This window comes from Papio anubis, chromosome 4 (genome assembly GCF_008728515.1).
Source record: "Papio anubis isolate 15944 chromosome 4, Panubis1.0, whole genome shotgun sequence".
In the NCBI taxonomy this organism is placed as follows: domain Eukaryota; kingdom Metazoa; phylum Chordata; class Mammalia; order Primates; family Cercopithecidae; genus Papio; species Papio anubis.
The window spans coordinates 180483450-180499042 of record NC_044979.1 but is presented as its reverse complement, the minus strand read 5'-3'; the positions used below and the strand labels follow the sequence as shown (position 1 = coordinate 180499042).

At 46.7% G+C, this 15593-nt stretch overlaps 1 protein-coding gene across 9 annotated transcripts in view; it reads right to left on the bottom strand.

Annotated features, from left to right (window-relative positions):
* ADARB1 (adenosine deaminase RNA specific B1) overlaps positions 1-15593 on the bottom strand; it is a 135034-nt gene that overhangs the window by 55936 nt on the left and 63505 nt on the right. For 2 of the 9 annotated variants that reach the window (XM_009202103.4, XM_009202114.4), the window contains exon 1: positions 3779-5997. The exons of 6 other annotated variants lie outside the window; for them this stretch is intronic. In XM_009202103.4, the coding sequence (XP_009200367.1) occupies positions 3779-3878 (100 nt within the window). In that variant the 5' untranslated portion in view covers positions 3879-5997. Of the gene's footprint in view, positions 1-3778; positions 5998-15593 lie in introns of those variants that run through there. One more of the 9 variants, XM_009202108.4, reaches the window with a different exon arrangement.

Below are 15593 nucleotides of genomic sequence, written 5' to 3'. Positions count from 1 at the left end.
ATGGAATGGATGATGGAATGGACAGATGGACGGGTGGATGGATGGATGGATGGTGGATGGTGGTGGATGGATGGATGGATGGATGGAATGGATGATGGTGGTGGATGGATGGATGGATGGATGGATGGATGGATGGATGGATGGTGGATGGATGGATGGATGGATGGAAGGAAGGATAATGGATGGACAGGATGATGGAAGGTGGTGGATGGAGGATGGATGAAGGATGATGGGTGATGATGGTGGTGGCGGTGGACGGACTGATACCAGCAATGGGTGATGATGGTGGTGGTGGATGGAATGGATGGAATGGAATGGAATGGACGGATAGGTGGATGGAAGGATGGATGGATGGTGGTGGATGGATGATGGAATGGATGGATGGAATGGATGGATGGGTGGATGGATGGATGGATGGTGGATGGATGGTGGTGGTGGATGGATGGACGGACAATGGTGGATGGAAGGTGGATGGATGGATGGATGGATGGATGGATGGTGGATGGATGGATGGATGGATGGTGGATGATGGTATGGATGAATGGATGGATGGATTGGTGGATGGTGGTGGTGGTGGTGGATGGATGGATGGATGAATGGATGATGGATGATGATGGATGGAAGGGTGGATGGGTGGATGGATGGATGAATGGACGATGGATGCTGGGTGATGGGGGATGATGGATGGATGGGTGGGTGGGTGGATGGATGAATGGATGATGGGTGATGGGTGATGATGGGTGATGATGGGTGGGTGGGTGGACTGATGAATAGATGGGTGATGGGTAGATGCTCAGATAGATGGATGACTAGATGGACGGATGGATGTTGGATGGGTGGGTAGATGGGTGGATGGATGGGTGAGTGGATGGATGATGGATGGGTGGGTAGATGGGTAAATGAGTGAATAGATGGATGATAGGTTGATGGATAGATGGATGGACTAAAGTGAGTAGATGGATGACGGATGGACTGGTATATGGATGGGTGGATAAATGCCATCCCATCCTATACCTCCAGGTGCTACCATGCTCTGCATCTCACAAAGAATTGCTCTCTTTGCAAGGTAAGAGTTATGGCTGGCACCAGAGAAGGAGGCTGGCATGATAGCTGCCTGCTTCCACCCCATGGCCAGGTGGCTCTCCTCACTCTGTGAAGGGTGAAGGTCAGGAGTCCCAGGGCTTCTCCTCCAGAAGTACTCAGGGGGAGCAGGCCTCTCTAGGTTGGGACCTCCATCTCCACAGAGGTCCCCACACCCTGTTCACCTCTATTCTGGAAACATGGGGGAGCCCAGCCTCAGACTAAAACACAGTTCAGAACTGCTGCCAGAGGACAGTGGTCTTCACATGTACACACATGACTAAGCACAGATAAGGATGTTATCACATGGGAGACAAACAAAACACTCAGTGAGAAATACATCTGGAAATATAGGATGCTATTCAGACAGCAGGCGGGTAGGGAGTGAAGGACTGCCTCTGTGTTCCCACCTCTCTGCCCTCCCACTGGTCATCAGCTTAGCAGCAGTGCTGTGAGTGAATGAGGCTACAGCAGCAGTCACTGGGCACTGGCTGGGTGCAGGAAGCGCCTCATATATGGGCACTAACTGCTCCCCAGAATCCTGCCTTGTGGCTCCCAGACCTCTCCCAGGTCTCGTGCTGGCAGCATCTGCCAGGGTGGCAGTGTCTGCTTGATGGGGGCTCTGGCTGCTATTTAAACGGCACATTATTCTTTAGTCCTATTTTCCTGATGATTAAGCTAACCCATCTGAGGCTCACACACAGTCAACAGTCAATTATTTGCCCTGTGGAAGGGAGTAACTAGATGGATAATTCAGGAGTGATGAAAAAAAATCACTGAAATTATATTGCCACTGAAGCCAACTAAAACCAGTAACTTGTTACTACATTGTTTTCATCAAAGAATTACATTTTAAAAGGTGTACATTATACCAGTCTTAGAAAAAAAAAAAAACAAAACCATGTAACACACATGATTTACCATATCTTAAAAATATACAGTATAAAAGACTATATTTTACATCTTATAAAACTTTGCCAGTTTGGTATAAATGTGATGGCCAATCTTAATAATATCCGTAATTTTCAAAGGTATTTTTATTAGTTTCAAAGATAATGCATATTATAAAATATCAACAGCAAGAACTAACACATAACGTGATACTGTTTAATAACACTCACAATGAACTTACTCATAGGAATGACCAAGGAATACAAGTCATTTTATATGTGGGCTTCATTGTCACATCTTATAACCCTCTCAATTTCTTATAACCTTGGTCTGAAAATGTAACATACTTGAGAGTGGTTTTCCCACTGCAGAATGAGATTATGGAATGCATGAAAAAGACACTTTAAGCTTGAATCACAGTAAATTCCAAAAGAATGACGACAGACTTATTCTTGTACTTCTCAATATTTTTCCCAACTTAAATGATTAGTGATGAGTGTCCATGGGAAAAGGGGTGGTAATGCTAAATTGAGGGTATTTGGTAAAAATGTCCTTTAGTTTTTGCCCGTACATTTGTTTTACCCCCTATTGCCTATCTTAGTGACATCTCCATTTCTAAAGCTTAACTGAGGAAACAAAAACAGGCCAATGCTGTGACTTCCTGAGGCGAGGGCAGAGGGGGCCGCACAGACTGGCTGTACTGAGACCGCCCGTCAGTCCGGGAAAGCATCGAAGGTGTGGTATCCCCAGCCCTGGACACAAGCAGCTGGCAGCGCGGTGCCCAGAGGGCCCAGGGTCAGGGGTTACCCACTCCAGACACAGACTTCCATGAGGTGCTGTCGTCCTTGTTATATTAGCAAGGCACTGTTACACGACTGCTGACTTTGAGATGCATCTGTTCTTCTTCTTTTTAGGAAGCCACACCAAAAAACCGAGGTTAATTTTATTTCCTCAAGAGACAGCCATCTCCTGCCACAGAATGTCCCGAAGGCCCTGTGGTGGTGAAAGGCTGTGCTCCGGTCCTGTCGTGAAGGGGACGCTAAGGGGGTGCCCAGAAGACACAGAAGCAGAGGCACTGATCACATCTGTCTTCAGCTGTTCTCTGGGCTAGATACATCTTTTCACTAAGGCATTTTCTATTAATTATTTCATATTATACAAAGAGAAAAAAAAATCAACAGCTTTTAAAGCAGCAGTTCACATCCAAAAACCAGTAGCTTGTGATGTGTATAGTCATGGACAACTTTTGAATCTGGTTTTGAGAAAAAATAATCTAGATCTTAACAACTTAAAACATTAAGTTGAATTAAAAACTGGTATTAGCCTGGAGTGCAGAATGTAAGGAATTTGTTCTCCATTCTTTTAAAGGGGAAATATTTTCACAATGGTTGCTACAGCCTTGCTTTCTGCAGCATGAAGAACAGTTTTAATGTAGAAAAGTCATTAACAAAGAGTGCGGCAAAGGAAATCTCATATAAGCATCTATCTCTGGGAGAAAAACCTTTTCTGTGGCTCAAAGCTACAAACTTTAGGGTTTTATAAATATCTTTCCAAAGACATACTCCAGACTCTGAAGCTAAATGATTTCTATTCATGCTTACAGACATGTTTTTGAATCTTCCTTTTTAAGTGCCCCTATCCAAAATTCTATAAAATGCCAACAACAAAAAAGGCACTTAAAAAGGGAAAATAGGAAGTAACTGGCATCAGCAAGATTAATTCACAAAGTCATCTATCCCGGAAAACACTTCTGTACTGCATTAAAGACTAATGCTTCACATTGAAGAATAAAAACTAAATGAATTACCTTTCCTCTCAGAGCGCTTCTTGCGCCTCCTTTTATACCGACGCCCCATGATGCTGAAAAAGGTCCCCATGTGCAAAGGCCCAGTGGTGGACGACGCCATGCAGACACGCCAATGCCAGCGCCAGCCGGCCCCAGCCTCATTCTGTCCCTCAGTCACTCGGGGCAGCAGCACAGCGACTCACTTCAGTGTGCCGGCAGCTGCGACAACAGCAGCCCCTGCCGACCAGGGAGCCTCCTCCTCTGCCTCGGGCCCATTCATCATGCTGCAGTTAGGCAGAACTAGGCTGAAGGGGCCCAAACACCATAATGACTTCAGAGCACACCACCCAGAGGATGACATGTGACAGTTAACCCTTCAGTGCAGTCACGGACAAAACACCACGAGCAGAGGGGAGAGAATGATAGCGTGAATCTTCCTAGGGAAACAAATGTCCCACAGCAAACACACCAAAGTCCTGTTTAAATGGAAATCCTAATACAAAAAAATCTATCAATAAGCGAGTACAGTGTAGAAAATAAAACTGCAAAAAGTAACAGGCTACCACACAACGCAATGCAGGGGCTCAGCAGATGCCAGCTGATGAAAACAGCTCCACGGAAAGTGCAGCTGAGTGGTCAGGATGTCACCAGTGAAATCCCTGGGACAGGAAACTGCAGGCCACTGACAAACGGATCTCCCCGCCCCCAGAGAGCGCTCTTTCTCCTCTCTTAACTCTGTCTCCCACCAACGCTGACCTGCCTTGTTCATTACTGCAGAGCAGGGGCACGGCTCATGGCCCAGGTGAATGACGCGCAGCCAAGAGAGGGGCCAACACCAACATCTTCCCATTTTCCGCTGTGCCTGGTTTGATCAGCACTGCCAGCCTGTGACTAGCACAGGACCATGACCAGCCTGGGGCGAGCAGGGACACGCATCACACATGCACATCATACAGCACTTGGTGCCTCTGCCACTCAGGAGCCAGCATTTAGGGCTGGCACAGCAGAACCCACAGCCTTCAGTCCCTTATTGTCCAGAAAAATGCTGTTCAGGCCCCAAGGAGATGCTTCCCCTGAGATGGCCTGTGTCTCTGGAACAAAAGGCAGCTGCATCCAAATGCCCTGAAGATTAGGCTGTCTTGGGAGGAGTCCGATTATGGGGAGGAGGCAAGTAGAAGAAGCACTCACAGGCAAAAGAAAAAAAAGACAAATTAATTAACTAGTCAGATTCTTTCTCTTGGCACAATGCGATTACTGTCTCGTGTAACAAAGTACCTTTTCCCTATAACGACCGGCATCCACTTTCTAATTCATTATTCCAAAGGTACACACGAATTAGTGCAATGTTTGTGACAACCGTACATGGCACCTGAGGAAATTATGCCATATTAAGCAATTCTTATTACTTTTAAACTTGTGTGTGTCCAGACATACTCTGCTTAAGCATAGTGAATTCTTTTCATTTTCTATTGTCTCAGCATCTATCTGGAATATGAGCTGCACTTTCTCCTACTAGCAGCAGGGTTCAGCCAGCCTTGACACTTTCTAGTTCTACACCACACCCAAGTGGCCCAAGCCAGTACCAGAGATGAGAACCGAGAGGCATCTTTCACTCAGGCACCTGCCCACACACTTCAAGTGACCCCACTCTACTCCCTTATTTGTTCTGCTGGTTGGCTGCAGTGCTCTCTCTCTCTGCCTGACTCTTTGTTCCTGCCTTGCGTGACCCAGGGACAGAGGACTGCCCTCGTGACTCATGGCACCCTCCCTGCTCAGGACCTGTAAGTAAAAATCTTTGAACATGCTTCCCATTGTGTGGTGTGCTGAATTTGTGCCTGAATTTGTGTCAGGCTCCTGGTACGAGTGACGATCAGGCAGGAATAACCTGGACATGGATCAGACAAGAGCCGCCAGGGCATCTGTCAGTACACACACAATTCAAGAGGGACCCCCTGGTCACAGGTGGAACAACGAGCCATCAGGCCGTCCGCCAGACAAAGCAGCATCTCATGAAAGCACTGGACACAGCACGCCCAGCCCCTTCACTCATCATTAGGGCGGGGCTGCCAGCCACTCTGGCACTGGAACCCCAATTTAGCTGGAGGCCCTCAAAACACCGTAAGACTCAGGCTCCATGTCAGCAATCAGAGAGATGTCAGACATCAGAATGATCAATAGTTTCATTTCTTAAAAAATTATTAATATGATTTAACTAAATTTTCAAATTATTAAATTTAAAACTCAGCTTTAAACAATTTTGATTTAAACATTTCACATTAACTACTTTATGTAACTTTTAATAATTTAGAAAAAATAATTTTCTGAAAACACAAAAAATTATAATTTTTGCTTTGTTATTTACTTAAATTCAAATTTTTGATAGAAACATATTCAAATTTTGTATACTTCAAATTCAATGACATTTTTGGTTTTTTGCTTGTTTGAGACAGAGTTTTGCTCTGTTGCCCAGGCTGGAGTGCAGTGCCGGGATCTCAGCTCACTGCAGCCTCTGCCTTCTGGATTCAAGCGATTCTTCTGCCTTGGCCTTCCGAGTAGCGTGCACCACCACGTCTGGCTAACTTATTTTGTATTTTTAGTAGAGACGGGGTTTCACCATGTTGGTCAGGCTGGTCTTGAACTCCCGACCTCAGGTGATCCGCCCTCCTTGGCCTCCCAAAGTGCTGGGATTACAGGCGTGAGCCACTACACCTGGCCCAATGACATGCTTTATTTTTTAATCCTTTAGATCAAGTGGTAGCAAACATTTTCTGTAAAGGGCCAGAGAGTAAGTACTTTAGACTTCATGGCCACATGTCTCTGATGCACTATTTTATTTTTTAACAACTCTTTAAAAAATGTAAACGCTGCACAAAAACAGGCTGTAGGCTGCCGTGTGCTGGCCCTGCATTAAGCCATAAACACCAATAGAACAAGCATTATCTGAAAATGCTTAATATAAAACATAATTAGTGATTTGCAGAAATAAAAACAAAATAATCAATGTTATGGGAAACATATGCACCTATTCATCAATCATGTCTTGATCTGTTACTCATTCAAACATGAGTGGCATCTGAACAGAACACCCAGATATGCACAGTAGCAGTTAAATTCAGTGGTCTTTGATATTTTGCCAACATTAATTCATATAAAAACCGTAACTCTCCACATATTTTTTCCATCTTGAAGATGTATTTGCCGAAGACGACACAACGTATTGTATCAATAGTGCGCTGGCTTGACTTAAAACTCTGAAAGATTTAGACATGATATGTGGCCTCCATTTGAACTCTGGTGCCCTAACCACTGCCAGTGTCAGGGACAGGCCCAGGGACAGCAGGGCCACCTGAGTGCGCCCAGATGCTGTGTACAAGGAGACGGCCAGCAACTCATCAGCATGCATGGTGCAGCTGCGATGGATTTCTGCTCCAAAGGACAGAGCTGGTGTCAGGATGAGCTTCTGAGATAGAGTAAGGCAAGTGGGGAGCCTGCTGAGAGGAACAGGGGCCTAAGACAGGAACAGAGGCCACATCAGGAGCCAGCAGAGGCTGACGCATCATGGCAAGCTGCCCGGGGGCCCATGTTGTTGCACCCAGGAACATGCGGGTGTCTGGGTTGTGCAGGGCCAGACCTGAAAGGGCCTTTCACGCTGAGGTGATGTCTTTGAACTCCATCCGGAAAGCCATGGAGAGTCTGCAAGTTTGCATCCAGTGGTAAGGAAGGTGGACTGATTATGTGGGGACAGGTGAGGAAGACAGGAGAGAGGGAACAGGGGACAGTCACAGCCCTACCTCAGGCCAGTCAGGGATGAGACGGCCTAAACTCTCCCATGGTGGCATGGGTGGAGAGAGAAGCTGGGGAGGAGAAACGATGCAGAGATCTCACCAGGTCAGGGAGCTGGGCTGGGCAGCCAGGGAGAGAGAAACAACGCTCCCAGAGGACGGACGGATGTTAGAGCAAAGCCGAGCCCAGCTGCTGGCGAACGCATCTGTGATGCCCGAGAGGAGCCGGGAGCTCAGATCTGCTCTACTTCTCGACTGCCGCAGAACTCAGCACCAGCTCCAGTGCTCTCAGAGCTCTGATTTTTCACAAACCGACTCCTCCAACCTTCCCCTGTGGGCAGTTCACACAGGCCAGAGTCACTTTGTCACATCTCTCCTCTCTCCACCAGGTCATGGGCAAACCTTCCTGACATACTTTATGGCATTACAGCAAAGGGGAGTCCAGGCCCTGGTGCTAAGGCAGGAGCCTTGCTGTCATCAGGTGGGAGCCTCCGCCGCCTGTCCGGATTCTTTCCTTCAATGCTCACAACACTGGGGCTGTCATGGGACAGTGAACTAGCAGTGGGGCACTTAGGGTCGGCCTGACACCCACGGGCAATCAGCCACTGGTAGCTGTGACTCCACCTTAATTCCTTTTACCCAGCTCATACCTTCACGGAGGCTGCCATGGTCCTGAGGGCTTGGGAACCGATGGGCAGGTCCCTGAGGGCATAAAGGAGTGAAAACCAAGGAGGAGGTGGGTGGGACAGAAGCTGTCTGCAAAGGCTGCCCCCACGTCTGGGGCAGGCTCTTCTGGGAAGCAGAGCCTCCATTCTCACAGACGCTTAGCTTGTGACAGGGGCTGGGAGGGGAGGTCGTCTATTTCTGACAGTGATGCCAACAGGCCTCTGGTGTGGTGAGTTCAGGAGGGCTGTACCGCAATGCCCTGCCCATCACTCGACGAAGCCTCACCAGACAGTTGGCACAGGCTCTACAGACTCTTGCCCTCTCTTGGTGACAGAGGAGAAGTGGTGGTGGTAGAGCAGGAACTGCTGCGTGGGGCTCAGAAAAGAAGCTGAGAGGACGCTGGGAGCAGAAACAGAAACAGGTGCCAGGGGCAGTGTGGGAGCCAGGAAGGTTCACGGTTGCTGACCTGCATGGCTATCACAGCGAGATGGGGGACCAAGGCCAGGGCAACTGCAGAACGCGCTGAGCAACATGCAGGGCACGACTCACAGCTCTAGGGCCAGTCCAGCTGCAGGAGCCCCTCCTTCACTGCAGCTGTGTTGTTCCTTTGCCCCCAGGAGGCCTGGTCTGAGACAGATAAGATGACCCATTTTGGTAAAAGAGGCGTGTGGAAAACATCAAATCATCCCCTTCCCTCTGCAGTCTAAGGTAGCACGTTTTACAGTTTCACATTACGAGTCGCCTTGCACAAAATCCTTACCTAAGCATGCATCTGTGCACACATCTGTGCTTAGCTCCCTGCTGGGAGTTCGGGATCTCCTGTTAAATACGGATGCACAGCATATCTCCAACAGAGGAAGTCAAAAGCAACCCACAGGATTAGAACCAAGAAACCACAAAAGGGAAACATAAATGTTCTTTAATTATTTCAAATAAGAAACAATGAAACCTCTTTTGACCTATTTTATAGTAGAAATTCACTTACTGTATTTGAAAACTGTAAGTGGGAGTTTCTGTAGGTTTATTAATTTAATTATTCCCTTGCCATGCATCAAACGAGTGAGGTGCACAGTCATGAAAAATGACTCCACACTGTGATTAGCCAGGTCTGAGAAACTGAGGACTAGCCAGAAGCTCAAAAACACCAGAGCCATGAACAGACCTGGCTAAGAAGAGCTAGTCACCAGGTGAGCAGTGCCGTGGCCCCTGAGGAGGGGTTGGCCAGGCCCAAGCACAGTGGCTGCTGGGACTAGCTGCATTGTGTCTCCAGCCGAGGCCCCAGGGGTCTCCTAACAGGGACAGAACCAAAGAAGAAACAATTTGAGAAGAGCCAGAACTTCTAGAGAAGAAGCCAAAATTTTTATCCAGGAGAAAGCACTTAATATTGTCATGGTTTTAGGCAGTCCAGATCAAGCCAATCATAGGGTAAGAAAAAAGGAAAAGACAGATGGTAAACAGCTGTCTGAACTCTGGCTTCTTTATGATGAAATTATTCTGGAGAAATAAAGTGCTTATAGAAGTTGGGTAAAAATGAGGACTGTTGCTGCCTGGTTGCTGGACACACTCACGTTTTCAAAAGTCCAACTCTCTGCCTTCTCCCTCTGGGTCAGGGTTTTCATCTGATTTGGTTTCTATAGGAAGCTGAGCTCAACAGCGGGCTTTAGTCTCTCTAGTTTACCCCCACACGAACCACATTCATGGAAAAGAGGTGGCCAAGAGGCCAGGCCACTCCCACGGAGGCCGGTGGTATTCTGTGTCCTGCTGGCTCTACCAGAACACAGCCCTGGGAGAGTCCCAGTCCAGAGGAAACCAGGTTGCCTTGCAACTTCCTATCATCCCCTGTTTCCCAACTGATACATAACACATGATTATTGTTTTCCTTGAAATGAGAAAAGTATAATTTCCCCATCTGCATTGTAACCCTTACCTTAAAAGACCAAAACTTACGGCAAGCCACAATTCAGAAAAGTATATTCAAGAAACAACTTGCAAAGTATACCTCAACACCCATACTGTAAAATCCCGGCAGAATGGATCAGGTAAGTGTGAAACCGTAACCCCATCACGGGCAGTGACAACAGCTATCTGGCCACAACTAAAGGCTCCTAGTGAGGAGTCCACGGCTCAGTGAGAATGTGGTGAACATGCCTGGCAAAGGTCATGTCAGCTGGTTTGTGTGTAACTTTTCAGGAATCTGGCAGGTCTACTAAATGAGGTATGACTTTAAGTGAAAATACGCTAAAAGCACAATCTCAAGAGATATGCCGTCATTAAAAATTAATCTGGGATTACAGTTAACATTGTGAAAGATACTATGGTAAGCTTGTTAAGAGATCCTGCCGGCATCCCCCCGCTGTGCGCCCATCTTGGGCTCTGCGCGCCACCTTGTCAATGAAGGCAGTTGTTCTGTGCTTTCTCAGATTCTGTATTTGTCAGTTAGGCATCCAGTCCTCACAGGACCAATTCTATTAAGTACGTTTTCTTATTCCTAATGCTCTGGCATTTGTGGGCCTTACAGACACAGGGAGAGACTGGCCCTCCCAGGGCTTAGAGCAGCACAGGGTTCCAGGAGGGTGGTCGGCTCTACCCACCTCCCTTAGCTAACTTCCTGCCTGCCCTAAATCACCCAAGCGCCTGGTAGCAGGCAGCTAGTGATCTTTCCTACAGCCTAAGGCCCACTGGAACTGTTCACACTAGCCAGCCCTACACCGGTGCCCTGCCCTGCCTTTCCCGCTCAGGGGAAACCCCACTCAGGCTCTGTCCTGGGCTTTCCTGTGGCTCCTTTCTGCCCCTTGACTGACACCACTGTGCCCCGTGGGCCTGCTTGGAGCGAGTGCCCCTCCTCTAGGAAACGCAAGTAATAAAAGTCTCCTTTCAGTGGCAGAGGCCTCTTGGGTTCTGGTTCCTTGGTCACCTCCACATGCTACAATTCTGTGGGCACAAAGGAGACAGAACAGTTCTCAAGACCTTCTTGGTTTAACAATACATCCTTTTAGACTCGTCTATAAAACACAAAAGCATGCTAGTTTCCTGACTATCACACTGTATAATCCTGTTTGATATTTGTTCTGCATTCATATAAAAAGTTAGATTAAAATGGTATTTACATATATTTTGCCTTCATTTTCATAAAGAGATCATTTGGTTTTTTCCTCATCAAATGACAGAGCCCAATGCAGAGTAAATCTTCCTAATATCAAAAATGCATATTTTTTGGTTTCTTGAAAGTCAGAGTAATTTAGACTCTCCCGGCATGACAAGACAAGCCGTGCCCTAACTGTGGTAAATCTGTGTGCCAGCAAGTGGAAAGGTGCCCTAGGGGGGCACTGGCTCTCTTCCGGCTTATTAATTCATTCTGCAGTCATTTCACATGAAGTTACCAGAGCTGAAGTAATGCCCTCACAACGTATCTATGGTTCTCTTCCTTTTTCTTCTCATTTCTTCTTTCTACCTTTAGGATTATTTAAGAGAAACATAAAAATAGAATGTCTGATTCATGAGAATCCAGAAACTCACAGCAGAATAGCAATGATCCACTGTATCACGTATGGTTTCTATGATGATTAAACTGACAGTTTACAATTTTAATAAGATACCTTAAAGCTCTTTTTTCCCAACTTTAAAAGTTCATCAATTTCTGACTTCAGCTGCCATGTCTTTGCAAGTTAATAACTGTTTAATTCTAGGAGAATGTCACAAATAGCCATACACCATTTAGTATCTGACATTCCTGGTATCTAATTAATTTTATTTTTATCTATGTCCTCAGAGTAAAGTTCTCAAATTTAATGTTCCCAGAATATTAATTTAGGAAAACTCTTAAAAGCATTTTTCTACTCTTATAAGAAGGGAAAAAAATGAGTTTATTAGAATTCTAAAATCTCTTTGAGAGTAATTTACTCATTATTTACATAAAATCAACACATGGGAAATTGTAACATTACTTAACGTAATATTAAAGTACCTCAGAAATGTATGTTAATAAGAAAAGTAGCAAATATTCATTCATCTACCTATTTACTGAGCATCTGCTATGTGCCAGTACTATCCTAAATGCCTGAGATACATCAGTGAACAAAAAGACGTTAACATCTGCTTTCCTGGAGCTTATGTCCTAATAAGGAAAAAAAAGACAACTGACAATGGGTGTCATAAAAGATTAAATGCCATCAAGTGTCAACGGACAACAGTGACTGTTACTCTAGGAAGATGGCTGGATGTGGGAAGGCAGTAGTGGCTATGCCATTTTGGAAAAGACTGCAACAAAATTCAAGGTGGTGAGGAAGGTGGCCATAAGACAGCTGGCAAGAGTGTTCTGGAAGGGAAGATGGAAGGTTCTAGGTAGCTGCAGCACCTGAAACCGCCCAGGAACAGCCAGGCAGCCAGACTGACAGCAGCACAGGTAAGAGAGAGTGAGAAGAGATGGAGGCCACTCTGCACATGGGACCTCCTGGGCCACAGTGAGGACATGGCAGTCACATGGTGGCAAGAGACTGTGGCAGCATCTTGAACACGGGCTTTAATCTAGTTCTGATCTAGTTTTAAAAGGAACACTCAGGCCAGAGTTGGGGACAGGGGCACAGGAGGCATGTTCTGAAGGCACTGCCCACAGGCCTCCTGGCTGCCATGTGGAATAGAAGAGAAAGGATAGGCTGCCTTCAGCCTGAGCGCCTGGAAGGAAAGAGCTGCTGAGATGGGAAGATTATGGCAAGAGCAAGGGAATGAGAATTTGGAACCTTAAGTTGTGGAGGTCTACAGACGCCTGACAGAAGATGCTGCTGGCCTTGGGGTCTGAGTCTGAGGAGCAGGGGGAAGGTGTGGGCTGGAGACACAGGTGTGGCACTCACCCATAGAGGTGAGGCTGGGTGCAATTCCTGAGTGAGGAGCATACTGCCAGGAGGTTAGGAGAGGAAGAAGTAGGGAGCCAGGAAGGGCACCTGCCAAAGCAGAGGGCACAGGAAAAGTCGGTTGAGTGATGGCCACCTGCCAATCACTACACACGCATTTGCTCATTTAAACGTCATCAAATCTCAGTAAAGGAAACTGAGGTTTCAGAGCAGCAGCCTGGACATGGCTGCTATCTGTTTTACAAGCATCATAGATGCCATCTGAGCTTTGGCCTTTGTGGGTGGAGCCTGCACAGCTGTGCAGCATGGCCATGGTTTCGGCAAAGCAGTAACCAGCACAGAGTCACGAGCTGGTCCCCCTGGTCAAAGCCCTGCTCTCTCTTCTACTAGCCAAGGGCCTTAGGCAATTTCTTACCTTCTGGGCTCCTCAGATGCCCCCTCTGCAAAACACATGACAGAGCCAGGACACACCCCTGAGTTCATGGGGTACCAAGTGAGGATACTGCTTAGGCTGCAGCAGCTGCACCCCCAGTAGGCAGATACCACATGGCTCCCACCACCTCATGGGGAGGAGCCTGGCAGTCAGCTGGGCTGAGTCGCTGACCAAGGTCACATGCTGGCCATGTACTAGGACCCACTCCAAACTCAGAGCTCTCCAACCTGGAGACCCACATTCCACCCTGCTACAATGCGGCCCAATTAAAGAAAAAACACAGCCGGGCGCGGTGGCTCATGCCTGTAATCCCAGCACTTTGGGAGGCTGAGGCGGGCAGATCACGAGGTCAGGAGATCGAGACCATCCTGGTTAACATGGTGAAACCCTGTCTCTACTGAAAAAAAATAAAAAAATTAGCCGGGCGTAGTGGTGGGTACCTGTAGTCCCAGCTACTTAGGAGGCTGAGGCAGGAGAGTGGGGTGAACCCAGGAGGCAGAGCTCGCAGTGAGCCGAGATAGCACCACTGCACTCCAGCCTGGGCGACAGAGCGAGACTCTGTCTCAAAAACAAAAAAGAAAAAACAAAACTACTTGAGTTTATTTTATCAAGATTCCTTACAATATTAAGTCAAATAACATATACATATTTCTTTATATTAACACATTTCTGTTTTCTGAATGAGAATGTTTCAAACAGAACAGACTAAGTACAACTTTCAGTCTACTTGCAACATTCCTCCACTTCTTCACACAAATGAATTCAATTAAGCTTTTTCCATTGGCTTTAAAGGTGACTTTACCAGGCAACTTAGGGTTAAAAATCAAAGTCTACACTTCTCAAATTAGTATAGCAGGTGTTCGATTTGAAAAACAACAAAAAGGCAGGAGCCAAAAAAAGGAGACACTTGACTTGAGGGACCTTAATTAGCTGCGGTAGCATAACGTGGCTTAAAGCAAGCAAGCAGCCATAGACAGTGACCAAGGGTGGCTCAGGCAACCCAGGGTAGGTAAGGTGACCCGGAGTGGCTAAGGTGGCCCAGGGTGGCTTAGGAGACCCAGAGGTGGCTACGGTGGCCCAGGGGTGGCTAAGGGGACCCACAAACAGCTAATATGACCATGAGTGACTAAGGTGAGAGGGTGGCTAAGGTGACCAACAAATGGCTGAGGTGATCCTGGGGTAGCTAAAGGTTACTCACAGGTGGCTGAGGTAACCCACAGGTGGCTAAGGAGACCCTGTGATGACTAAGGTGACCCTGTGATGACTAAGGTGACCCTGCGGTGGCTAACATGGCCCAGGCGTGGCTAAGGCGACCCGGGGATGCTAAGGTGACCCTGGGGTAGCTCAGGTGGCCCACAGGTAGTTCAGGTGGTATTATGCCCGCAACAGAGGACGACTCAAATGTAGGAGGACTAGCACCCTCCAAGGACAGCTCCATTCCCATTTACAGACTCTGGGAAACTTTTTAAATTCTTACGAGCTCTGAATATAAATTTGATACTAAACTGGGACATACATCGACAGGTATTTCTTTAAAGATTCTTAGGCATTATTTAAAAACAATGTTTTCTATAATTGGCTATTAAAAATAAAACAGAATGCCAATCCTTTGAAATATATTCTGTAAAACTGTTACTACATATTTAGATCAAGGGAGTATAGGCTAATTTTTTGCATTTTAACATAATTATTACCTATTTGGAATATTAAGCTTAAAACAATAGAATCATAAAATTATGTTACACAAATACTATACAAGCAAAGTAACAACTTTTTTTTTTTTTTTTTTTTGAGACAGGGTCTCACTCTGCCGCCCAGGCTGGAGTGCAGTGGCGCGATCTCGGCTCATTGCCACCTGTCTCCTGGGATCAGGCAATTCTCCCACCTCAGCCTCTCGAGTAGCTGGGACCATAGGCATGCGCCACCATGCCTGGCTAATTTATTTTTACTTTTATTGTTTGTACAGACAGGGTTTCACCATGTTACCCAGGCTAGTCTCAAACTCCTGGGCTTCAGTAATCCTCCTGTCTCAGCCTCCCAAAGTTCTGGGATTATAGGCTTGAGCCACCACAGTCGGCCACAGTTTTTTGAACTGCAAAAGATGTGCA